The sequence below is a fragment of the Choloepus didactylus genome, chromosome 2 (assembly GCF_015220235.1).
Source record: "Choloepus didactylus isolate mChoDid1 chromosome 2, mChoDid1.pri, whole genome shotgun sequence".
In the NCBI taxonomy this organism is placed as follows: Eukaryota; Metazoa; Chordata; class Mammalia; order Pilosa; family Megalonychidae; genus Choloepus; species Choloepus didactylus.
Genome location: NC_051308.1, coordinates 202,683,794 through 202,708,919, shown reverse-complemented (window position 1 = coordinate 202,708,919; position 25,126 = coordinate 202,683,794). Strand labels below are relative to the sequence as shown.

General features: G+C 43.8%; 2 protein-coding genes across 2 annotated transcripts; one reads left to right on the top strand and one right to left on the bottom strand.

Annotated features, from left to right (window-relative positions):
* The first annotated feature begins 140 nt into the window (after nucleotides 1-140).
* On the top strand, nucleotides 141-4,454 carry MMACHC (metabolism of cobalamin associated C). Its single transcript, XM_037827361.1, has 4 exons — nucleotides 141-335; nucleotides 2,013-2,207; nucleotides 2,862-3,014; nucleotides 3,486-4,454. Exons 1-4 carry the CDS (start codon nucleotides 255-257, stop codon nucleotides 3,903-3,905), a joined length of 849 nt encoding a protein of 282 aa, XP_037683289.1. The 5' UTR covers nucleotides 141-254; the 3' UTR covers nucleotides 3,906-4,454.
* A 592-nt stretch (nucleotides 4,455-5,046) lies between these two features.
* Nucleotides 5,047-12,638, bottom strand: PRDX1 (peroxiredoxin 1). The gene is made up of 6 exons (XM_037827363.1): nucleotides 12,512-12,638; nucleotides 10,685-10,801; nucleotides 8,753-8,906; nucleotides 8,274-8,396; nucleotides 7,914-8,044; nucleotides 5,047-5,433 (listed from the first exon to the last, which is right to left on the bottom strand). Exons 2-6 carry the CDS (start codon nucleotides 10,788-10,790, stop codon nucleotides 5,348-5,350), a joined length of 600 nt encoding a protein of 199 aa, XP_037683291.1. The 5' UTR covers nucleotides 10,791-10,801; nucleotides 12,512-12,638; the 3' UTR covers nucleotides 5,047-5,347.
* Nucleotides 12,639-25,126: the final 12,488 nt, after the last annotated feature.

The window sequence follows — 25,126 nt, the reverse complement described above, 5'->3', positions numbered from 1 at the left end:
CCAGAAAGCGACACGCGGCAGCTACACGCCACCCACCGTGTTGCTTGCCGCGAACCCGAGTCTTCGTGATCCTGTAGCGGTTAGCTTGAGGACCAAATAAACTATGTATCCCAAGATGCACCGCGCAGAGCCAACGCTGTCCCACTGCTGGTCCAGTAGTTCCTGGGAAATTGAGTTACATCTACCTTGAAACTAACGGCCCGAATTATCCATGAGACTCCATTCCCCAGCAAGCTCGGCGTGTAGCTTGCGTTATGGAGCCTCAAGTCGCAGAGCTGAAGCAGAAGATTGAAGACATACTCTGCCCTTTTGGCTTCGAGGTTTATCCCTTCCAGGTTGGTTTTTCCCTCCCGTGGTGCTAGGGCGAGGCGTGCAATTGTTCTCGGTGCTACCGCCTTGAGAACCCGGGAGATATCTAATCCTCCCCAATCTCCTCTGGCCCCGTGTCCATCTGACCCACTGGGACAGGGTGTCAGCGGGGGATTAGGTTAAAAAGGTAGAGAAGGTGTGGCGTGTTTGTCCTTTTACCCCCCTGTATTACCAGAGTGGTGAATGAGAAACACCATATGATCCAATAACATGTGTGGCCCTGTTTGTCACCAACATAACTTACAGGAAGAGAGGGACCACGTGGAGCCAGAGTCACCTTGAAAGCCTTCTGAAGGAGTTATGAGAGAGCAAGGCTTAGAAGGTTTGCATGGCTAGGATTTAGGTCAGCTAAGGAGAGAACAGTCCCTGGAGTTGAACAGGCAAACAATTAACTGGTTTGTTTCATCCGGCAATGGAAGGATGATTCATCTTGTTACCAGTCACCAGCACTGAGTTGAATATAGAAATTCTGTGCACCCGCCTGGCACAGAAGTCGCTGTTACCACCCCACCACCACCCCTTGTTTATACAGATCCATTTCCCCCTCATCAGTGCCCTGTTCGCAGAGCAGTAAGCCTGGACACAAAGTGAAGTCAAGTCAACTTGAGCCGTGTGCCTGATGCTTAAGAGACAGCCCAGCCCCAACCCTTCTGCTGACATAGCCACAGCATGCTGGGGAAGGACATAAAGAGGAAGAGATAGGTTGGGTCTAGCTTAAAAGAGAAGACTTCTCAGAGAAAAGTGGGACTGAGCTATATCTGAAAAGATGGACTGGAAAGTAGGAGGGTTATGTACAGCTTGAGTAAAGTGTGTGCCAACCTCTCTCACCTCCCCACTCCCATGACCCTTCACCCTTCAGCCACCAAGACCTATAGGCTCCATCTTCTTAATCATCCAAATCCATTCCTTCTGTCCCATCTATTTTTGCTCTGGTCCAGGCCACCATCCTTTCTCACTTGGATTACTGCAGTAGCCTCCATGCTGTCATCTGCCTCCAATCTGTCCTCTATGCTGCACCCAGACTGATCTAAAACTGATATTAGCTTACTCGTTAAATCTTCAGTTGCTACTCATTGTTGCCAAACAGATACATATTCCTTAAATTGGTGTTCAAGACCAGTCACATTTTCACAACTACTGATCTCTCCAGCCTTCTCTCCGTTTCCCTCTACAGACCCTTCACTTCCATCCAACTGGATATTTTGCTATTCTCCAAATATGCCCAGTATTTTTCTGCCTCTGTCTTGGCTTATGTTATGACCTGTTTAGAATACACACCAGAGTCCCTGCTCCTCATGTGTGCCTGTCAGTTTCCTTTCCAGCCTTCAAGACTCAGCCTCCCTGAGAGCCTCTTCTAATTTCAGAGGACCCTCAACTGGCCCTATCTTAGCTCTAATCACAATACAATTTCTATTGTTCTGAGTTGTTCGTGATCTCGCTGCCTCTCTAAATTCCCTGTCAAATTCAGATGAGTCTTCTGTGCACATACGTATGCAACACAGCATTCACTGAATGAATAATAAAATGGAGGCTGGGACAAGGCGTGTGAGGTCTAAGTTATGGCTGTGGCTAAGGCCTAGGTTGGCCCTCTTGGCTTAAGGGTCAGGGTGCCCAGCCTGACTTGAACTTTCTGTCTGCCTCAGGTGGCATGGTACAATGCTCTCCTGCCTCAAGCCTTCCACCTTCCCCTGCCAGGGCCTACCCTGGCCTTCCTGGTCCTCAGCACACCTGCCATGTTTGACCAGGCCCTCAAGCCCTTTCTACAGAACTGCCATCTCCGACCACCGACCGACCCCGTGGACCAGTGTGTAGCCTACCATCTGAACCGCATTAGAGAGGTGAGCAAGGTTCCTACCCTCCCCCAGGTTCCAAACCAGCGCCTACTTCCAGCTCCTCCAAGCTCAGTGCAGGAAATAGACCTAGGACTACGAGCCTCTTCCCAGGTGGAATATCCTAAAGCCAGCCTTCAACATTCTGTAGTCTGTCTCTGCAGTCACCTTCCTCTAGCAGCCTCCTAGGTCTGAAATGTCTCATTCACTCTACACTGATGGGCAACTATGTGAACGTCAGACCCAAGATTCCAAGTGGAATAGGAATAAACCCAACATTTTCAGGCATCTCCCCTGCATTTGCCCTAGTCAGCAAACATCTTGCCCACCCTACCTCACCCCCAAATGTGTACTTACACATATACCAAGTGTCCCCAAAGGTGAGCCATGTCTTTCTCCATATTGGGTCTCTTGAGGCAGAGCCCAGTCACCCTTCATATTGGTTTCTGAGCAAAATTTGTGTTCTCCTTAAACATGGGCTCTTTGAAGACAGAACTTTTTCTTCACACTGGATCGCTCAGGTTGTCATGTTTTACCCTTCAAATGGGATTTCTGAGGACAGGACAATGTTAACACACACACACACACACACACAAATTAGGGCCTCCCAGGTCACAGCTCCACTCATGCTGACAGGAGCCTCCATCTTGTCCTTTGTCCCAGAGCCTCCCGGAGCTGCAGATTGAAGTCATTGCTGACTACGAAGTGCACTCCAACCGGCGCCCCAAGATTCTGGCCCAGACAGCAGCCCATGTGGCAGGGGCTGCTTACTACTACCAGCGACAGGATGTGGAGGCTGACCCCTGGGGGTCCCAGGTCAGAGGGCAAGTGTGAACAGGTGGGAACTGAGTGAAAATGAGGGCCCCTGGAGAGCCATCTATCAAGTATTACATTCCTCAGCCTCTCCTGGAATTAGTGGATCCAGGATAAAACAACTGAGCCCTGGTCAGGGGTCCAACCACCTACTTTTTGTAGTCTACCTGGGACATTTCAGGTCAAAGAACCTGATGTACTCCTAAACTCTATTTTGCAGGAACTTCACAGGATGGAGGGGGCAGGGCACTGAGATTGGACCAGTGTGAGACTGACCCAGAAGTTGATGAGTCTTTGGAGTGGGCTGTCCAGGAAAAGAGGGGAGTGGGGGAGCCCAGCCACAGGAGGAATAGAAGCTTGCGATTCAGTGTTCATACAGAACAAAGTGAACAAGCCTAGTGTGCAGCATTCAGGTAGTTGGACTTGGTGCAGAGGTGCCCTCCATGACTTTGCTTCTCTTCATCCTTTCCCCAGCGCATATCAGGTGTGTGCATACATCCCCAGTTTGGGGGCTGGTTTGCCATCCGAGGAGTGGTACTGCTGCCAGGAATTGAGGTGCCCAATCTACCATCAACAAAGCCCCCTGACTGTGTACCTACAAGAGCTGAGCGCATCGCTTTACTTGAAAGTTTCAATTTCCATTGGCGTGACTGGACTTACCGTGATGCAGTGACGCCCCAGGAACGCTACTCTGAAGAGCAGAAGGCCTACTTTTCCACCCCACCTGCTCAGCGCTTGGCTCTGTTGGGCCTGACCCAGCCCTCAGGGGAATCTAGCCCAGTATCCCCCAAACGTCCCATTTTGACCTTTACCCCCAAGAAATCTCAGAATCCCAGCAGAGCCCAGGGCTGGCTCAGCCCCCAAGTCTCACCACCCGCATCCCCTGGCCCTTGATACCCTCCCTCACCTATGGGATCCCTATTTGTGACAATGGTACTTGTTAGGACTTACTTGGGTTTTGGCAAAAGCCAGAGAGATTTTATTTTGGGTACAAGACTATGTTTGATAATAGAATGTAACAGAGATCTTCAATGGAGATGAGACTCAGGGAAGTTAAAAGAGGTTTGGTCAAGGAAAGAGAGCCGGACAGATCTAGGACTCCCACCTCCCTTGGAGTATGGGACTGCCTTGTCTCTGTTAAGTGTTTCTTTACAGTGCTCCAAATGCTACTTCATTACAGAGCCTGAGGGACAACCATCCTGTTAATAACAGGCCAGCCTCATCGAGTTGTTAAGGACTAAATAAATAAATGTAAAGCAATAACAGTGCCTGGCATATGGTAAACAGTGTATTGACTGTTTAAATTAAAGACCCTGGAAAGTGGGAATGCTGTGCTTCGCTCTAGTCTGGGTTCTGTAGTGCTGGGCAGGTTGGGGTAGCTAATAAAGGAGCAAGTGCCTGGAAAGGCACATGGCATAGGACCCTCAGTTCTCAATCTTCCCTACCCTTAAGGGCCTAGGAGGAACTGAACTTCTCCCTCTTCACAACTCCCCTCAGGATAAGGACAAGGATGAGGACCAAAAAACATTACCCTCTACTCTAGGCTAGAACCCAGGGGAATGAAGGTAAGGGCTCACAATTATGCTTCTGAACACCCTACCCTCAAGACCACTGGCCCTTATGTTGGTCTCCCCCTGTTTTCACAGTTCCAAAGGTACAGAAGCCACCAACTCTTCTTATGCAGAGCAGGCACCAGGCATTTCCCAGAAGAAGTAATTCTGGTTCCCAAGCAGCCCTCCCAGTGGTATAAATGATGTCCAAGTAATCTCATTGGGACCTTTAACCTGCAACTCAGTCTATGACATAAGGTTGCAATGCCCTGGCCAATACCATTCCAGTGCTAGCTCCTCTCCCCTAGATATGGGGGGAAAAAAAAAAAAAAAGTGTGTGTATGTAAAACCTTTGTTCGTTTCCATTTCCTGCCGCTACCTGCATTTCCCCTCAATACAATTTCCTAATTCTGAGGCAGCTCTCACCCATCATTTTCCCCTAAAGAGGGTAAGCAAAGAGTAAAAAAGACTAATTGCCTAAAATGAAGAGTCAAGGTCTCAATTCAAGTTTAATAGAAACTACAGAACATCAATGGGCTGATGCCCCACTACTGGTACATGATACTCATCAGGTGGCCTGCCCCACAGCACAGCTCAGACCATTCCCACCAGGCAAAGGCAGGCTGGCCTCCCCACAACCCCTGCAGGATAGGCCTGTCTGTCTCACACCACATCTCGGCTGACTCTAAGGCCTTGTGTTTGAAGCATAAAGAAAGTACAAAAGAGGTTTTGTTATGATGTTATGATGGCTGCCCACTGCAGCCTGGTACTGAAACGGCTCAGTGCTCACTTTTGCTTTGAGAAATATTCTTTACTCTTCTGGACATCAGGCTTGATGGTATCACTGCCAGGCTTCCAGCCAGCTGGGCACACTGCAAGACAAAGGTGCCACTAATTAATAACCTGCTCAGTGATGGACACCACCCTCCTCCCATGGACAAAGGGTCACCCCAAAGCCACATGTGAGCCCTAAGGAACCCAAACACTCAGGTATCAGGAAGCTGGCCCTGCAATCTGTTTGCGATCCTTCAGCCTTATAGTCCAAGGCTAACTACTTTACAAACATTATATACTTTTCTCTTCCACAGCCCTAATATATTATTACACCTAATTTATTCATACAGTACCTGAAAGCCTGTATTTCTTGAACTCCTATGCTACACTTCTGCTTCCCACGGGCCACTTTTCAGAGTTCTAAAGGCAGCAACCAGTCTGCCTCCTCGGCATCTTTCCACTCTGCCATACTGGAAAGTGTTTCTATAGACGAGCAGGACATCCACAGAAGGCACTGCTTGTTTCATTAAGTAACTGCTTCCTACTCTTTGGTAAAAGGTCAGTGTTTGGATGTTTCACATAGCCTTCAACCATTTCCTACAGTGCTGAGCTAGCAATGCTTTCTGAGGTACCCTGAGAAAAGTGAACTTCAGATTAATCTTTCATTTTTCCACTTCCACTTGCTTTTTGTCTAAGAAACATGTAGTCACCAAAGTCCAAGAATGGAACAGCAAGAGTCTCACTTGCTCAACTGAGAAAGAGTGAAGCCTCTTTTGGCCCGAGGATGTCACAGCTTCAGATGTCAGACTCTGCAACCAACTCTCTGGGCGTAAAGCATGGCTGGAACGAGGAACTAAATGGCAGGTCCAGCACACTGTCTATTTTTGCTGAAATCTCTATCTGATGGTTACATAGTTATTGGCTCTAGTGGCACCAAAGGATTAAGTCCTAAGGATAAACAAGCCACAGAGAACAAAACACAGTACGAAAGCTGTGCCAGAAGCTTGGTGGCAGGTGCTAACAGGACACCAAAAAAGATTCCTCTGCCTAGAAGAACAAAAATCTTTAGAAGAAAAGCCAGATTATAAATCATGACTCACTGAGCTGGGCCTCACAGCTAAATCAGAATAATGAACCAGAAAAGAAGATGTTGCCAACCCAGTCCCCTTGGCACTTGGGCCTCACAGCACTTATGGTCATACTCGCTTTAGTGACAGGATAAAAAATCAGAACTTAAATGTTTCACTTACACCTAACAGTGTTGGGTTTTTCAGAATCAATATGGAGCCCAGCAGAATTGGTTTGAGTCCCACATAAACCAGCCTTCAAGTAGAGCTGAAGTGCCATGACTGTGTCAGAAATAAATGACACTAGTCATGGTAACCCCAGTATGAGAGAATTTCCCCAGCACAGAAAGACCTAAAAATGTCTTTTTCAGTATTTTCCCTTATTTAAAAAAGAAGGAAGGCTTTGAGTTTGCATCCCAATCCCACTATTTATCATGAAGTTAAATATTGGTTTATTGGTCCTGAAAATACGAACAACCTAAGATTGTCTGTCAAATGAACAAAACACACATAAAGCACTTTAGAGTACTTGGTATTTACAGGCTCTCAAATGATGACTATTACAAGCCAAAAAAGGCAGAGAACAAGGAGCTGTGCCTGGGTAGTGGGATGGGAGGTGGCAGAGACCAATACAAGATTTGAAGATGCAAGCTTTACAATCTCATGAAAGCTTGGATCCAAAAGTCTAGACTATATATGCAAGGCCCTAAGAAAGTCCAGGAAAGGGGCCCACTTTGCCACTCATACCCCTACTTCTCTGAACCTAATCATCCACCAGGGGGCAGTCTCAGCAGCTCTCTGCTCCTTCAATCAGCAGGAATAATGCCCAGACACTTCTCCAAATAGTGCATCCTGGTATCAAGAGCTCACTGATTCCTTTACCAGCCTTCCCCATGAGCCAAAATAGCACTTTTGGGTAACCCAAACACACACCACTAATCCAGAAACAACTTCATCTTCTTCAAAATCACACAAGAGCTGAAATGAGCCTTAGAAAACTAGTCCAAACAGCTCATCTGCCAAAGAAAATGAGATATAGTAAGAAAAATTTACACCTTAATTTTCCAAATTTCAAAACTGAGCATATTACCTTCATTTTTTAAACTCCAAAAAAAAACAAATATGTACCAAAGGGATTAAGCTCTTCTCCCAAAAACACACTTGTCAAAAATGGAGTGCTTTACCTCTAGATGTGACTCTCAATTCTCAACCCTGTTTGGTCCTAATACACCTATGAGATCCTCTCACGCTCCAATACATAAAATCTGCAGCAGTGAGTGATTCTAAACAAGCAGGGCAGAATCATGGAATACGAAGTTGGAACAAAAGGCCTTTATATTCTCCTCCAAAATCTTTTCCATTATCCCCACCCCTACAACCCACAGAAATCCAAGGAGACTTCAATTTCTTAACAGACAAAATCATTCTCTTTTCTTGTTTGGTAACCTTCTTCCTATTACTCTTCCCACCCTACAACAACACTGTTATCCTGCTTATCAGGCTGGACTCACCTTCCCCATGTTTGTCCGTGAACTGGAAGGCCTGGACTAGTCTCAGAGTCTCATCCACAGAGCGACCGACAGGGAGGTCATTTACAGTGATCTGCCGAAGGATCCCCTTATCATCAATGATGAAGAGGCCCCTATAAAGGATTGAGAGAGACAGCACAGGTTTAAAAATTTGCTTTTTTAGAGAAATGGGTGTGATCTACAAGATTTGCACTGGCCTTGCCCTTATTGAGCAAGGCCTGCATTAAGAATAGAAGGAAGAAGGAGCCTCTTAAGTATCAGGGCAAGCTTTCTCCAAATAAATAGCTCTCAGCCAATCAGACAATTCTCCTGATGAACATCAGCCCTCCAGCGGGTATTTACCTGAATGAGATGCCTTCATCTGCCTTTAAGACCCCATAGTCCTGAGAAATGGTGCGCTTTGGGTCAGATACCAAGGGAATATTCATAGGTCCCAGCCCTCCTTGTTTCTTAGGTGTGTTGACCCTACAAGAAAAAAGGCACACACATACAATCACAATTATTCAAACTCTCGTTGAGCAAGAACATTTGTTGAGCAAGTACCCAGTCCTTCCCCCTTCCCATATTCCTATCTAACTTTCCCAAAAACGTTTTTCCTTTCTCCAGCAGCAAAGTGAATGTCACCAGGGCACATTCAACTACAACCCAAGCTGCTTCTCCCCTCTGCTGCTAGGTAATTAAGAACAAGAGGAAGTCAGAGTCTTTGTACTCCGTCCACAAAGAGCTAGAAGCCCATACCTGAGAAAGTCTATTGCCAAAGCCTCCCAATTGCTGCTTAGAAAGTTAAAAAGTCCACAGGCCAAATGGACCAAGTGATTTACCATGCCAGATGACAGAAGTGAGAATCCACAGAAGCACCAATCACTTGACAGTTGAGTTTCTTAAATTCTTCTGCCCTATCACTGAAAGCAATGATCTCCGTGGGGCACACAAAGGTAAAGTCAAGAGGGTAAAAGAAAAACACAACATATTTCCCTGAAAAGATAAGGAGCCACAGGTTAGCCTTTTAAACAGACTTCCTTGCTGTACAGAGATGGTAAAACTAAAGACACATTTTCCCATGAGGAGGAAAAAAAAAAACTTTTTAATTTGATAGCAAATACAATTACTAAATGCCAATACACGCAACATAACTCTCCCTTAGCAGCTACTTCAGAACCTGTTGCAGCAGGAGGGTTAGGGACTTATATCTTACCAGAAAAAGTTCCTTCCAGCTCCATGCTCTATTCTCTTGCCTCCACATTAGCAACCAATTATAGAATAAACACTGTTCAGTCTAATTTTGATCCTTCTCTGGTGGCTAAAACTATAGCCTAAACACCAAGTTCTCCAATGAAGAAAAGCAAGAACAAGGATGCAATTATCATTTTTAACTGGGTGGTCAAATGCCAATATTTAAAAACAATGCCCAAAGAAGCTAAATTGCTGGGTTCTCCTCTGTTGCAGGAGATAGAGACCAATAAGAGGAAGTCAGAGCCTTTGCATTTCCTTCCATGATGAACCACAGTGATGGGATGGGTCAGGAGCTGAATTACCAAAAACTTGTTCCTAACAAACCGGACAGGACAAGAAAAGATCTTATAAGACAAAAGTTCTAAAATTTCTGGTAGGTAATAGGACTTCTAATTGGAATTTTACTGAAGTCACTCAGATTACCAGTTGAAGCAGATCTTCAAACCTGCCGGCAGTCTCTCACCACACCTGGTGGACTGAGCTACTGGAACAACTCCAAATATTCATGTATTTCCAGGTAGCAGCACTGTTTGAAAGTCAAAGCAGAGGCCCTTTTTTGACATTCACTTTGAAAAAGTAAAATCACTAGAAACTGACTCATCTAAACCCCTCCAGGGCTTTGCCTAACAAGCACTTTGAAACCTAAGCAGGTTGAGCCCTAGAAGGCAGAGAGCAGCTCCTCCTAGATCTCCTCATACCTATACTCTTGGGTCAGCATCACCTCCCTCTGGAGCTCGTTTGCCAGGAGGAGCTTCCCTCCACAGGGCTCTACTTACCTGTTCTGGTACCAACCAACAAGTGTGAAGTATTAGAAAACATAATCACATGTTTTACCCAAAAGCTGATTCCAGGACCTGATACTGTACCACTAAGAAAGGCACATTTGACAGGACCAGTGTTTCAGGTTTGCATTCTAAGCAATCTATATTCTCAATTGTCCCAGGAGACTCAGGTGCTCTGGGACTGCATGGCAAAAAGGAAAACCTCGTTCGAGTTTGCCAAGTGTCTGCATGAAACTATGACAACAGGAAGGGGAATTGTTCTATCTGTGACACCAACTTTTCTCTGGATGGCAAAACAGCCCTCTGCCTAATAATTTAACAGCTGTGACACACACATTTCACAAACCACTACTTGAACAAGTAGTGTCACAACTTCAAAGACTTAAAAATCTAGATGCAGTCAAATTTAAATTGTGGAAAGCCTTTATAACGAGATGTTAATGGTATTTTCTCCAATAATACAATTCAGGAAGAGTAACTGAGAAATCAAATTGAGCTAATACATGACGCATACTGAAGCACATCTGGACCTAGGATATCTACCCTGCGATCATTGCTGATCATTTGATCATCATCACTTCACTTACAACATGAAGGCAACAGGCTCATGCCCTAAAGACCTTGTCGTAGGAGATACAAAGCATTTTACAATTGAGTATAAGAGATAAAGAAATCCAACAAGCCATCCCTAATTATAAAATAATTCCATTTTAATGAACCCAATGTAATTACTTTTACCTTTGTAGTCAGAGAGGCTGATATCTTTGAACTGACCATCTGGCATAACAGCTGTGGCTTTGAAATTGGGGGCAGGGTGCCCAATTTTGGCAGTTCCAGAAGACATCCTGCTATCAGCTGGAAAAGATAAAACAGAGGAAACGAATTAATTAGAAACAAACATTAACCAGCAGCCTCCACCTACTTAGAGACTTACTTGTAGAAAATGCAAGGAATTATCCAGTGGCTCTAAATACATACAGTAAGTTTGTTTGTTTGATTCTTGCCAAAAGCACAAGCCAGCAGCCAAAGGTAACAAAGGAAGGACCACAATCTGAGCTTTCCAACTTTTGGAACAAAACCAGATGTTACAAGTTTGAATCTCACCCTTCGCTTTCACTTAAAAACAAAAATTTAAATCTTTATATGGTGAAGCCACCTCTATCACTTTTGCCGAACCATCAATTTATGAAATGGCATTTCTTCTGCATTAAACAGAAGCAAAGGAAGGAGAGTGGAAACCTCAAACCAGAACCTATATGAATAATACCACTGAGTGCCTGATTCCACAGGCAGGCACACTACCCTTTCTCCAGAATGTGCCTGCATCTGCCTTCATAACATGTGACACACAACTGAGCTTTCTCTAGGTAAATGTGTCAAAGAGGGCCACACATCTTAAAACCAATCCAAGTTTCTAAGAGGCAAGACCAGGATTCTGGTTTTATGTGTTGTTTAACCCTGTAAGTCCTTTCTGACCACAGGCCAAGATCCTGGGGCAAAAATAAGTAGAGCAAGAATCAATTTAAGGATAAAAAGCAATGCTGCACTGGATCCACCCAAGTCAACACCAAGATAATGAGTAGAGTCAACCCAACAGGTCATCGGTTTGAAAGCCCCGAGAAGCTATTTTTCCAGTAAGTCCCAAAGTTCTTGGTTCGTAATAAGACAGCCAAAAGAAACAATGTGAGAACGCCTAGGATCGATCATAGCAAACTTGTTACTGCCTGGTTTTTTGTTCTGTTTTGTTTTAATCTCTAACACCCTCTCAAATAAAAAGTAAGGCTCCCTGCAAATTGGCGACCAAACTACAGGGGGTGACCCGAACAAAAATAGCCTCGTCCAAACCTACTTTTCCAGGTGGTCCCCCCACCATCAAAGTCCAACCTGGGGGAAAGGCTGCTGGACTTCCCACCAGTGAGGCCCCCTCAGGGGATCTGCCCAAGAACCTTAGACAAGGCCACACCCCTAAATCCACTTCGGAAAGCGCCACCTTACGAGTGCGCAGTCTTCAGCGAGGGCATTTGGGACTTTCTTTCACACACCTCACTCTGCAGATGGCAAGTCGGAGAACGGATGCGAAATACTCAAGTCTCCACGGCAAATCGCAGCTCAGAGCTCAGAATCGCCTTTACCCCTACCACAGTACGGACGGGTAGAGGCAGCCCTCTGCAGCCACAGGTTAGATTCCAGGTTCACTCTAGAAGCTTCCCGAACCCGCCCCGCTCCCCAGAAGGCCAGCCGAGAAGACCCGCCCCTGCCAAGCCAATCAGCGCTACCAGTTGGGAGTAAGAGAATATTGGGGTCGGCGCTAGTCTCCGAGTTCAACCAGCCCTCCGCACCCACCATGCGGGGGTGGGGGGGCACGTGGCAGGCGCGCACGTCGCGGGAATACTCTAGGACGCCAAGCCCTTCCCGGCCGCCTCAACCGTCACAGCATCTCCAGCAGAGCCAGTGAAGGCCCCAAGGGAAGGGAAGGGAAGGAAGGGAAAGTGAGGAGGCGGCGGGGGGATAGGGGACGCTCCGCTCCGCCCCGCCCCGCTGAAGCTGCGCTGCCCACCTACTCACCAACCACGGAGCAAAACAAACCGAGAACTACCAGGAAGAAGACGCGCGAAGTCTGCGCGAGGCGCTGCCTTTATAGCTTCTTGGGCTCTCGCGAGAGTCGAACGGGCCGGGGGTGCGAGAAGAAGAGAGAAGAGGGGTTTCTGCCCCGCGCCCCGCCCCCCCCCCGAGCGCTCCCCCCCACCCCGAATGACTCAGCACTTTCCCTTGCTGGGGACGGACGTGGGCGCAGAAAGTACCAAGCGCCCCTTCCTGCCGCTTACCGCTGAGGTGGGAAGTGGGAGAGCGTGGCACCCTTTTTGCCGCTCTGAATCCCAAAACCCCCGTTAATCTGGAATCTCTGCGGAAGGGGAGTGGGGGTGGGAGGAGCTGGCAAGGGGTGGGGGGATTCTTTTACTTCTATGATCCCTGTGGTCTTTGCCCTCAAGGCCCAAACCAGGTTGAAAGTCCTCGGTGCTACCCACGAAGGAACACTGCTAACTCCACCCCAAGCCCCGACAGCTCGAACTAAACACTTCTCAAATCCGTCCCCGGAACCTCTGCCAGATTTCTTACGGTCGTAACTATTGAGACAGCCCTCCTTCATTGTTCTCTGAGATTACAGGCTTGGTGCTTTCCATCTCCCATCCACCCTTTACACTGCGGCTAGAGGGAATCTTTCTGAAATCTGGTCGTGTCACTCCTCTGATTTGTGGTCAAGAAATTGGGGCTCCGTAGTCAGTTACCTGAATTAAAACTCCTAACGTTTTATATGTGTCCTTGAGGCAAGAATTAATCCCGCTAACCCTCGCTTTTTCTGACCTGTAAAATTGGGAATAAAATTAATACTTCATGGTATTGTTGTGAGGATTAACTGATATTATCTGTATAAATTATTTAGCACAGTACCTAGCTCTTAGTATACATTAGAAATGTTAGCTATTGTTTTTACTTTGTTCTCCTGATTTATAATCCCGAACAATGTGTAGCTGTTGCAAGCTTTCCTGGAGAACTTGTTGCTTCCTAATTGGCCTAGAGAAAAAGTCTTTAAAGACTCAGCACAAACTTTACTTCCTCTGAAGCTGAGTTTTAATCATCCCCAGAACTGACCATTCCCTGTAGCCAAAAGAAGAAAAAAAAAGAAAAAAACTTCTAAGCTATTTTACTTGTTTACATGTCTTCCTTCCCCTGCTAGACTGACTTCTGAAAGTTAGTGTACTTGGATCACATCCATTCTGTGTCCCCAGGTCACAACACCTGATATAATAATAGGAGCTCGGTCAGTGAGTGTTTAACAGTTCAATAAATAGTATAGTGTTCCTTTTTCTGGGCTTCTCTCCCCCATTCACCCCCATCCTGTTAACTCCCTTGGAGTTGATAGCAGGGATAAGAAATGGGGAAGTGCTGTGTCATGCTGGATGAGCATCTCCATTTTTTGGTATTTCTCATCCTACCTTGCAAAAGTAATGATTTTTGTAGTAATTTTTTTTCCTTTTCTCTCTAAGGCTGAGCAGTTATTTGGCATTACTCATTTCCGGTGCGGGGGGCAGTTGGGGAGGGAGTTATTTTGGGCTTAACAGTGGGTGTTTATTACTATGGGCAGGCTAAACAAACAGCACACAGCCCCGCTTCAGCCAGAAGAAAATGACCATTTATTGAATCCGCCATGCACCAGGTCCTGACCCATGAAAAAATCAACAACCTATCCCCTTGATTATATAAAAAATTAAATAGCAGAACATAGTTCTGAAAAGAGAAAAAAATCTGTTGCACATTTGTTGTCTAAGTAAGCGATTATGGAATCTCTTTCCCCAGAAAACATTAAAAATTACTGAAATGGGGTGGGGGGCTTTCTCCTTTATCCTTCCACAGGACCTGGTACATATCTCTAGCTCTGTTTGACGTGTATCCCATTGTGTTGTCCTCATTTGTTCACTGGGAAGGATTATTCCTGTTTTATTCATCTTTGTAGTACCGCAGTCTAGCCAGTAAATGGTATGGGAAAATTGCCTAATAAATATTAGAATGTACTGAAGATTTGGAGGATGTGAAATTAAATTATTTGAACTGTGTTTTACGAACATGACTCTGGCAGCTGTGAGAGGGGTGAACTTAACCACTAGGACATAAAGGCAAAGAGACCAGTTGGGAGGCTACTTTAATGGTCCAGACAAGAGAAAACTCAGAACCGTAATTAGGCATTGACAGTAGGGATGGGAAGCAGAGAAGAAATACAAGGGACATTTCTACAGGATTTAAGGTAAGAGGAAAGAGTAAGTTAAATCCTAGGTTTCTTTTCTTGGTGACATAATTACAAGTGATGCCATTAACTAATGAGATAGGAAACATTGAAAGAGAAGCAGGTTCTACGTTAAAAATAATGACAAACATTTACTGAGTACTAATTGTTTTACAGATGAGGCCACTTGATGCCCAAGAAATTTGGTAAATTGTCCAAGGTCACAGCTAACATTCACTGGAGTCAGCTTCCATTCTGGACAGCAAAGCCATCATGTTGCACAATATTCAAATGGACTTTTTACATAAACTATAATATGAATGGTGTCCCCTGGAGTTGAGCCGCACAGTAGTCTGGCCAGGTGTTGTGATTCTGAAATCTGCTCTTAAAGGAGAACGTAATCAGTTTGGTTTGAGGCAAACAATGTTCCGAGTTGCTTATAGGATATTCAGGTGGAGGTGTCCAGAGGTCGCCATTGGAGATGCAGATTTGAGAATCAGCAAATCAACAGCACAGAGTTGAGTTAATACAAATTTATTGTGCTTCTGTTTACAGTAGACCTAACACTCTGCTAGACATCAGACATGCAAACATTAATAAGAATACTGAGGTGTTTTGAAGGAAATTTTAACGAGGTATCTAAGGAGAAGTGAGGGAAAGGGGTTCCAAACTGAGAACACAGCAGAAGAAATAGGAAACAGTATATGTTTAAGGAACTGTAAGTAGTTCAATATTAATAGAATGCAAATGCCAAGGACTAGAGAAAAAGATGTAGGCAGAGATAGGTCATGATGTACCTCATAAACCAGGCTGAGGAATTTGGATTTTATCACAGGTGGTGAGATGAATATGGGAGTACAGAAATAGATTATTAAAGAGTTTTGTATAGGAGAATGCCCACATCAAGCTCTATTATTGATCATTCTGGCAGCTACATAGAAAATAGATTTAAAGGACCAAGAAGATATGGAACCAGTAAGCAGGCTGTTGCCAGGAGTAGGAGAAAAGAGATAGAAAGAATGAATGAAGACAGTGGAGCCAAGTGTTGAGACTTGTGATTAGGTGGCAGTTTGCAAGAACTGGGAATCATTTATAGGGAGTGAAGGAAAGTGACAAGTCAAGAATGAGTCCCAGGGGAACAGGGTGAAGAGACTTGCAATTCACAGAAACATAGTGAAACAGATTTGGAAGAAGATGATAAAGAGTCCACTTCGGGGTGTGTTGAATTTGGGGTTCCAGGAGGAAACGGCCAAGACATGGCTGGATATGTGGAAACTTGAGGGAAAGGCTTTGGGAAGGCAGGGAACTTGCCTGTCTTATTCATCATGTAATTCCTAATATATAGCAGCATGGTTCCTGGCACATGGTAAGTACAGTAGGTGTTTGTTAAATAAAGTAATGAATTATACTGATTTTGGCATCATGCACAATATCAAGGGTACTCGAAACTGTGGGAGTAAATGAGCTCCCTGAGAAGTGGAGAGAAGCGATCCAAGACCAGAACCTCAGAGAATTTCTATGGGTTGGGAGAAGGGACAAAAACAATAAAAGACAAACAAAAAAGAACAGCATTTTGTGGTGAAGTGTCACTCATGAAAATGAACTGCTTCTCCCAGGAATAATTTCCATTTCCTCCAGTTGCCACCATCAGCACTGAAGTGTATAACACCTGGGAAAACAACAACAAAAAAAAGAGTGAGTTAAGGAGTCAGTAGATCTACAAGCTGCAACCTGAATCAAATAAATGTAATTTGAAATTTATTAAATTTCCTATAAAATCTTTTGAAGTAAAAAAAAAAAAAAAATCTGTAATGAAGTTGCTGGTTGATGAGGGCTTTGGGTGGGACTTTGTTAGGAAGAATTGCCTGGGGGGAGGGCAGCTACTGAGAAAATGCTTGCATGAATCATATTTTGTTCTATTTCTTAGAAATGAGGCCCTTTAAAAATTTTCTCTGCCCATATCAAGCAAGTATGATTCATTCACTGGGCAAAGCACTGGTTCCTAGCACAGTTCTTCACAGAATTTAGCTCCCTCCATCTATTAACTGAAAGTAGTATTCTCAAACAGGAATAATGTGCAGCCCCTTTTGTAAGGAAAAACATTCTTGAGGACTCCCAATGTTGGTTTAATTGATTAAACTTAATTATCTTTCATTAATTTTTTTTCATTCAAACTATTTAATCATTTAATAGGTTGCCCCAGGATACAATGTGGAAAATAAGTTTAAATACTGTTTCATGAAAATGTTTTCCTTGTTAATTATTACTGTCCTTGCTGCTGATGAACTATTGCAAGTTGAAATATACAAGATGAAGTTTCTACAAGCTGACACCTTCCATGAATACAGTGTAGCTCCTTTTAGGTTCTGCATACCTATATACTGTCTACACCCTCTGATGGTGACTCAATTCTCCCACCACTTTTCTCTCTTTAAGCTAATGTGACAGCTTTGTTCATAGTGTTCTTTGACTTCTTCTGGCATTGTGTTAATTTGCTGTGATAGGTTACCTGACTCATCAACAGCCATTGTCCCTTCCTCCTAGCTAACTAGAACAGATTAGATAACGGGTAAGGCAGTTCAATGAATATAAAAGCAGATGACCCGGGACAGCAATCATGTTTTTTATTTGCTCGTTGTCTATTTATTTATTTTGGGGTTGGTCAATAAGTTTGCCTTTATATGAAAAATCCTCATAGAAAATTATGGTTTGATTTAGTTCTCAACAGTCCACTCCTGAGCTCTGAGGAAGCTTGCCTTCTGAGCAAGAGACATTTGTGGGCAGTTCCATCTGTTCTTTTTAACTTCTTTCTTAATGGTTCTTCTCACAGACTGGATGCTCTTGTATAGCAGCATAAACTGTCTTTTACATCTCAGTTATTATGTATGAGTTACATTTTTTCTTTATGTATTGAGAGAATTGTTTCTTGTAAGCCATCTTCATCTTACTCTATTAGGTGATGCATATAACCTGCAACATTCTGACCCATGTTGTGCGTCTGATGTTTCTGCATTGAATTCCTTGCTTCCTGAATCATAACCAGGGAATTCCTTGGTACTATGAAGGATAGACAAGCCTCCATACACAGCAACCATCAGAGACCCCAAAAACTTTATTTCCAATGGTAGTTCTGTCTATGCCTGCTTTCCAAATAGCAGGTGAAGGCACCAGGTTGACCATTAATGCTTTCCACATTGTATTTGTCTCCGGTTACTCTCCACTTGGCCTTCATAGATACTGTTCATGACAAACCTATTGAAAAGCCTGCGGGCCAGCAGCAGGCCAGTACAATATGCCACAGCATAATTTGTGAGACCAGCCTCCACACCATACTTTGGGAGTTCATGAATGTCACAGCCCAAGAGGGCTTTTGTAGCCAAAGGACTAAAGAAAGCACCAGACACATTCTGAGACATGAATTTTTATTTTGGGGCTTACCTACAGGGTGGGAAGTCAGTCACATTGCCCTGAATTCAGGAGTCTCTAAATGGATACAGGAGCTGCTCTGAATGGCAGCAGTTTCGGAGGTCAATGTGAAGATACTCTGCAAAAGCAAGGGGTGCCAGGGAGCAGTTTATAAGGGTTAGGACAAAGACAGTCAAATGGGTATGAGAGGAGCAGGGGCCTCCTGATGTAGAGAGGGATCAATTGTAGTCACCAGGGAAGAAGGGAGGATTATAGATTATTTTGTAGATAATAGTACCACAGGGAGTTTCAGGGAGGAGGTAGTTTCAGGAAGGCAAGTTACAGATTACATTTAGTGCTGGAGGCCTGATTTTACAAGAGAGTAGCTCAAATCTTAACTGTCCTAGGTCAAGCAAGCTGGTCTGTGCAGTCTTCAAGGCACTTGGGGAAGGCTCTGAGCCCAGGGCTCCCACAATAAGCATAAGCACAGACTATTATATCCCTTTCTATACAGACATAAGCAATCTGACAATTGATTTAGTTACATAACTGTCATCCTCTATTTGGGTGTATTATACTTATTTTAATCCTAGATTACCAAGCTTTTCCAAGCATAGTAGTCAGTTTTACCTTCTTGTCTTCTAAATTTCACTTAGTATCTTTTGAAATAGGCCTTCTTCTAGACAACTTTAACAAACCTCATCCTGCCGAAGAGAGACCCACTTCCACAGTGTTTCGGTTTGCTAAAGCTGTCAGAATGCAATGTACCAGAAATGGACTGACTTTTAACAATGGGGATTTATTAACTTACAATTTACAGTTCTCAAACTGTGAAACTGTCCCAATTAAGGCATCACCAGGATGATACCTGGACTCTGAAGACAGGCTGCTGGCATCCGGGAAGGCACATGGCTGGCGTCTCCTGGGCCTTCACTCCTGGGTTTCATTGCTTTCAGCTTCTGGCTTCTTCTGTGGGACCTCTCTTAGCTTCTCTGAGGCTTTTTCTCTCTAACCTCTCTTGGCTTTTTCTGTTCTTTATCGCCTCATAAAGGACTCCAATAAAGGATTAAAACTCACCTTGAATGGGGTGAATCACATCTCAAATTGAAATAAACCTAATTAAAAGGTCCCACCCACAACAGGTCTGTACCCACAGGAATGGAGCAAAAGAAAATGGCCTTTTCTGGGGTATATAACAGCTTCAAACCAGCACACGCTGCTTACCACAGATCTACAATAATCATTTTAACATTAGGATTTACTAATCTAATAGCAGAGGGACAAACTTATAAAACATTAAAGTTAAACTATTAAACTTAAACCTATAAACCATTAAAGCTAAATGCTTTCATGCAATTGAAATAACAAATACAAGCATGTACACTGAAATCACAGGGCACTACTAATTATAATTTATGCATCACATTTAACAGCTTTAGAGAACATCTGAATCCTTACATTTACAAAGATTCAATGTATAAAATTATATTTGAAACATACAGAGGCCTGAAGATTCCAATTTGAAGGACACTATTATCAAGGGTGGCATATTTGTTAGAATTAATCCAGCTATAGGTAACAAATAAATCCAAATAACAAAGGATTAGCCAAATCAGGGGTTAATTTTCCCCATTTAAAAAGTAAGGATTGATTCTATGCTGCTATCGGGGACCCAGGCTTCTTCTAATTTTCTGTTCCCAAAACCCTAGCATGCAGCTTTTATTTCTTTTGATTACTGTATAAGTCGCAGAATGACAGCTCTACTTCTCTTATGCCTATATTCCAGGCAAGGAGAAGGAAAAGAGCAGCCAGAAGTGGTAGGGACTATGCTGAGGAAGCAAAGCATTCCCAGAAGCCCGCAGTTTACATCTCATTGGGCAGAACTGTGTCACGTGACCACTCCTAGCTGTAAGGGAGACTGGAAACTGTGTCTATTAGTTGGGCATATTATCGCTTCTAACAAAAAAGGAAGGAAGGGAGAAGGATATTGGATAGGCAATTAGCAGTGACTGACCCTGAATGAATTTGAAAGGAGAAGCTTAGGATTCTGACCGTAGCCGTGTAAGTAAGTTTAAGAATGCTTGGAGACACTAGAAAAAGGGCACTTGATTATTACTGTTTCTTTTTTCCACCCTCACCAGAGGTGACAATTTGTTTTTATTATAATTACCTTATATTTATAATAAGGGCCTCTGTGTGGCACAACTTCAAGGGGAAGCAGTTATACTCTATTCCATACAAATGGTGCCTCTGGAATTGTATAACACAGCGATCCTGTTTATAGTAATGTTTTTTTAAATTTCAGAACTTTCATGAAGTGGGATATAACTCCAGGTTACTTGCACAACTAAATATTTATTTATGAGCCATTCTAAAATATAGAGCCCTGTACCCTCAGAGTTGGAAGAAACCTCAGTTACCTAATAAAACAATTGAGTTCCCACTATGTGCCATGTATTCTCTTAGGCTCTGCCCTCTGTGCCCTGGCACTGAACATAGAGCTTCTTAACATAGAGTTAGAAGTTCAACCTTCACACTGTTAAAAGTGTCCCTTCTTCCAAAAGCCTGATAGTCACCTGGCCTCGGCTTGAACATTTCCCTTTCTGTCTTAGAGATCCTCCTCATGGTGTTCCTCTTAGTGCTCTCTGAACTGTCTGTGGCACTTAAAAATACTCTGACCCATGCAGAATACAGAGGGAACCTTTCCTTACCTTTGTCAGCTCACCAAGTTCTGGGGTAATTTGTTGCACAAAAATTGGTAACTGAAATCACAAGTAACTTCTGAGTGTCAGCTTCCATTAAAGTGGTGTGACATAGTTATCACTGGCATAGGGTAAGTGCCTAACACATGATAGAATTATTACCACCAGCAGCAGCATTATCATTGTTATCTGTGGTGAAGTTTGCTGTTTGACTTCAACCCATCATTTGAGTCCATCAAAAATGAATGTATTTAAGCAGCTCTTTACCTATTCCTTATCTGAATTTGTTTCTGAGTTTGCATTGACTTCCACTCATATTTTGGTTTTTATTTTTACCAATCTGACATCCCAATTCGTACATTTTCAATCAGACTCCAACCTTAAATTCAAATATGATTTAGTATTTGGTCTTCTGTTCCTGTCCTGTTTTATACTGAGCTGAACATTTTCATTACTACACACAAAAAATAAGAACAAAAATCAAAGTAAAAAAGAACACCCAAAACATTCCATCCCCCCTATTTTTCAGTTAATTTTTGTCCTCATTTTTCTACTCATCTGTCCATACACTGGATAAAGGGAGTGGGAGCTACAAGGTTTTCACAATCACATGGTCACACAATATAAGCTATATAGTTATACAATCACCTTCAAGAATCAAGGCTATTAGGATGCAGTTCAGCAGTTTCAGGTATTTCTTTCTAGCTATTCCAATTCACTAAAAACTACAAAGGAATGTCTATATAGCACATAAGAATACCTTCCAGAATGACCTCTCGACTCCATTTGAAATCTGTCAGTCACTGAAACTTTATTTTGTTTCATTTCTCTTCCCCTTTTTGTCAAGACTTTCTCAATCCCGGGATGCCGGGTCCAGGCTCATCCCTGGGAGTCATGTCCCACATTGCCAGGGAGATTTGCACTCCTGGGAGTCATGTCCCATGTAGTGGGGAGGGCAGTGAGTTTACCTGCTGAGTACAGCCCACCCCCCACCCCACCCCTAATTTTAAGAAAACTGGAATGGATGCAGATACCTCCAGACCAGCGCAGTTAGAAGTGTCCAATCTGGGTCAATCGTGGGGTAGTTGTGAGCCAGAATAACAGGGGGTTTGCAGCCGAAGAGTATGGAATTAAAGTTGGTTTTTGCCTCTAAGCACCTGATGCTTCAGGGACTAATGCTTAGATCCTTTTTTCTTGAACCAAATTCCTGTAAACATTAAGTGTTTATCAAGTTTGCCAGAGCTACTATCACAAATACCATACAATGGGTTGCCTTAAACAACGGGAATTTATCAGCTCATGGTTTTGAAGCTAAAATCCAAAAGTGTGATTTTGACAAAGTTTGCTTTATCCTAGGAGACTGTAGCATTTTAGTGCTGGCTGCCAGCAAGCAATCCTTGGGGTTCCTTGGTTTGTATTTCCATCTCCAGTCACATGGCAATGTCCTTTCCTTTTTTCCATTTCTGTTCTGTGACTTCTTGGTTCTATTCATAAGGCTTCCAATAATCCAGATTAAGGCCCCACTATGCTTCATTTGGCCACATCTTAACTAAAAATAAGCTCTTCAAATGGTCCAATTTAAGATAGACTCATACCCACAGGGACACGGATTAAGATTAAGTATGTGTTTGCCGGGGTATTAAATTCAACTTTTCACAATCAATCATTTCTCAACCTCAGCATTATTGACATTTTGGGCCTGCTAATTCTTTGTTGTGGGGGGTTGCTCTGTGCATAATAGGATGTTTAGCAATATCCTGGCCTCTACCCACTAAATGCCAGTAGCATCCCCCTTCTTCCCCACGCAGTTGTGACAACCAAAAACACCTCCAGACATTGCCAAGTGTACCCTGGTAGACAAAATTGCCTCCATTTGAGAACCACTGAGATAGAGAAAGAAAAATAAATGACTTGAGAACTTGTATCCTATCTAACATTCTGGCCCATTTGTTCTGACTGGTGGGGCCTGCTCTGCCTGGAAGCAGGAAAAAACACCCTTTACTTGTAGACATCCATCTTTGACAAGACTCCCCAGAAAAAAGATGCCTTGTTTGCCAGAAGCACTGCAGTTAGGAGGTAAGAACAATAATGGCAAGACAGAAAGGCTCACATCCACTTTAATGCCTTTTAGCTTGTTCTTCTGAAAGCCACTCAGTCACTGACAGTTGGAAGAGAAAGAGAAACAAAGGACAAAAGGCTTGGAGACCGCATACGAATGGAAAATGAGAGCTTTACCTCTGGTCAGAAGGGCTTCATTCTGACTCATTCTTAGCCCCAGCCACACCTCTAACCACAAACTGGGATCCTGCCTTTCTTGGCACCATTAGCCAAGTTGCCTTGGCCCTCTGCACACCATCACTGTGCAATTAAATGCATCTCCACATTCTCTCCCTCCACTTTCCCCAGAGATACATCAGGGCTGAAGGATTGACAATTGTCAAAGAACTCAAATACCAGAGTGGGATCAAGGCAGGGCCATTCCATATGGCTGAACAGGTTGGAAGTCTAGTAACCTGTCCCTGCCATGCTCAAGCCAGGAAGAAGGCTGGCCCTTTCTAATTCTGAAGTGACAAGATAAAAAAAACTATGCACATATTTGAAACCAGAAGATTTATCTACCCCAAGTCTTCACTTCTTCAACTTCAACATCCGCATTTCCCCAACTGCTCCTTATGTGACATGATTTCCAAACCCCTTGCTGATCTCTCCCACGGCATTTAGCATGAAGTTTAACCTCCTTCCTTAGTTCAGCACACAAGGCACTCCACCATCTGACCCCTTCTCTCCTCCCTCCCACAAAACTCATGCTGCTCTAGCCATCAAGGGCTATTTGCAGTCCCATGAGTGCATCCTAATGTTGCAGATCTGTGGGCTTTCCTACACCATGTTCTCTGATTCTTCTTTACCTAACTTCTGCTTGTCTCTCAAAACTGGCCTCAGTTGTCACCAATTCTGTGAGGTCTTTCATTACCCCACTCCATTCCCAGTCTGATATTGAATGCCCCCTCCCTGTATTTCCACTATCCCCTTTGTCTATTACAAACAGCACTTATCACATCATTCTGTAATTATTGATACATCTCTTACTCTCCCCTAGATGGACTATATTTTTAGTGTGTCAAAGTTATGATGGTATTAAGTTCCTCAGAGCATTGATGAAAAAACAGATTGAGAACTATTGCATTGGACTGTCCACTCTGTGAGGGCAGGACCACATCATCTCTGCATTCCCAGCGTCCTGCACATGGCCTGTAAACAGTTGATGCTGAATAAATGTGGACTGGATGCATAACTACATGTAAGAACTCCTCAAGCAGAAGGAAATTGCTCTCAAATGCCTCACCACACAAATGGTCATCTTATTTTTGAGTGTTATAAGGATGCAAAGGACACTAAATTGGAACCAGAGGGCTGATGGAATCCTGTGCTCACCCGATTTGTCTTTATCTGTCATGGTGTGTGGAAGTTTCTTATTGTGCCAGTTTATATATTTATGTCCCCCAGAAAAAGCCATATTCTTTAATGCATTCTTGTGGGGGCAGATGTATTAGTGTGGATTGGGTTGGAACTTATTGGTTCAGTGTCCATGGAGATGTGACCCACCCAATTGTAGGTGATAAATCTGATTGGATGATTTCTATGGAGGTGTGGCCCCCACCCATTCAGCGTAGGCCTTGTGTAGTTTACTGGAGCACGATATAAGCTCAGAAAGAAGGCGCTCACAGCTAGCTGGAGCTGAGACAGACATTTCAAAGATGGCCTTTGGAAGCTGATGCAGACATTTTGGAGAATGCCATTTTGAAACCCTACCCAGAAGCAAGCAGACACCAGCCACGTACATGTACGTGCCTTCCCAGCTAACAGAGGTTTTCCAGATGCCAATGGACTTTCTCCACTGAAGGTACCCTTTGTTAATGGATACTTTATGGCCTTAAGACTGTAACTGTGTAACCAAATAAACCCCCTTTATAAAAGCCAGTCCATTTCTGGTGTTTTGCATTCCGGCAGCATTAGCAAACCAGAACACTTATCCATATCAGGTGCAGAGAAAGTGCTGAGCAGGTATTTGCTGAATAAATCAGTCTCAAGTTTCCATTTTCAAGGACTGAGGTTCCTGCTTCTATCCACCACAGCTACCAAGAAAAATGAATGTAAAATAAAAAGCAGCCGTCCTAAGTATTTAGTTTTGCCCTCTGCGCTCCTTAGGGACAGGGAGCATTGCGAATCACCCTTGACTAAAACTGAGCCTACCACCGCCATGCTGGTCTGGATAGTGGCCCAGAACTACTGATA

Coding starts and splice junctions, on each gene's coding strand:
- PRDX1 (XM_037827363.1), bottom strand. CDS start 10,790: ATGTCTTCTGGAACTGCCAAAATTGGGCACCCTGCCCCCAATTTCAAA. Junction 8,045..8,273: donor GATGAAGGCATCTCATTCAG/GTAAATACCCGC, acceptor AATCCTTTATAG/GGGCCTCTTCATCATTGATG. Junction 5,434..7,913: donor CACGGACAAACATGGGGAAG/GTGAGTCCAGCC, acceptor TTTGTCTTGCAG/TGTGCCCAGCTGGCTGGAAG.
- MMACHC (XM_037827361.1), top strand. CDS start 255: ATGGAGCCTCAAGTCGCAGAGCTGAAGCAGAAGATTGAAGACATACTC. Junction 336..2,012: donor TCGAGGTTTATCCCTTCCAG/GTTGGTTTTTCC, acceptor TGTCTGCCTCAG/GTGGCATGGTACAATGCTCT. Junction 3,015..3,485: donor CTGACCCCTGGGGGTCCCAG/GTCAGAGGGCAA, acceptor TCCTTTCCCCAG/CGCATATCAGGTGTGTGCAT.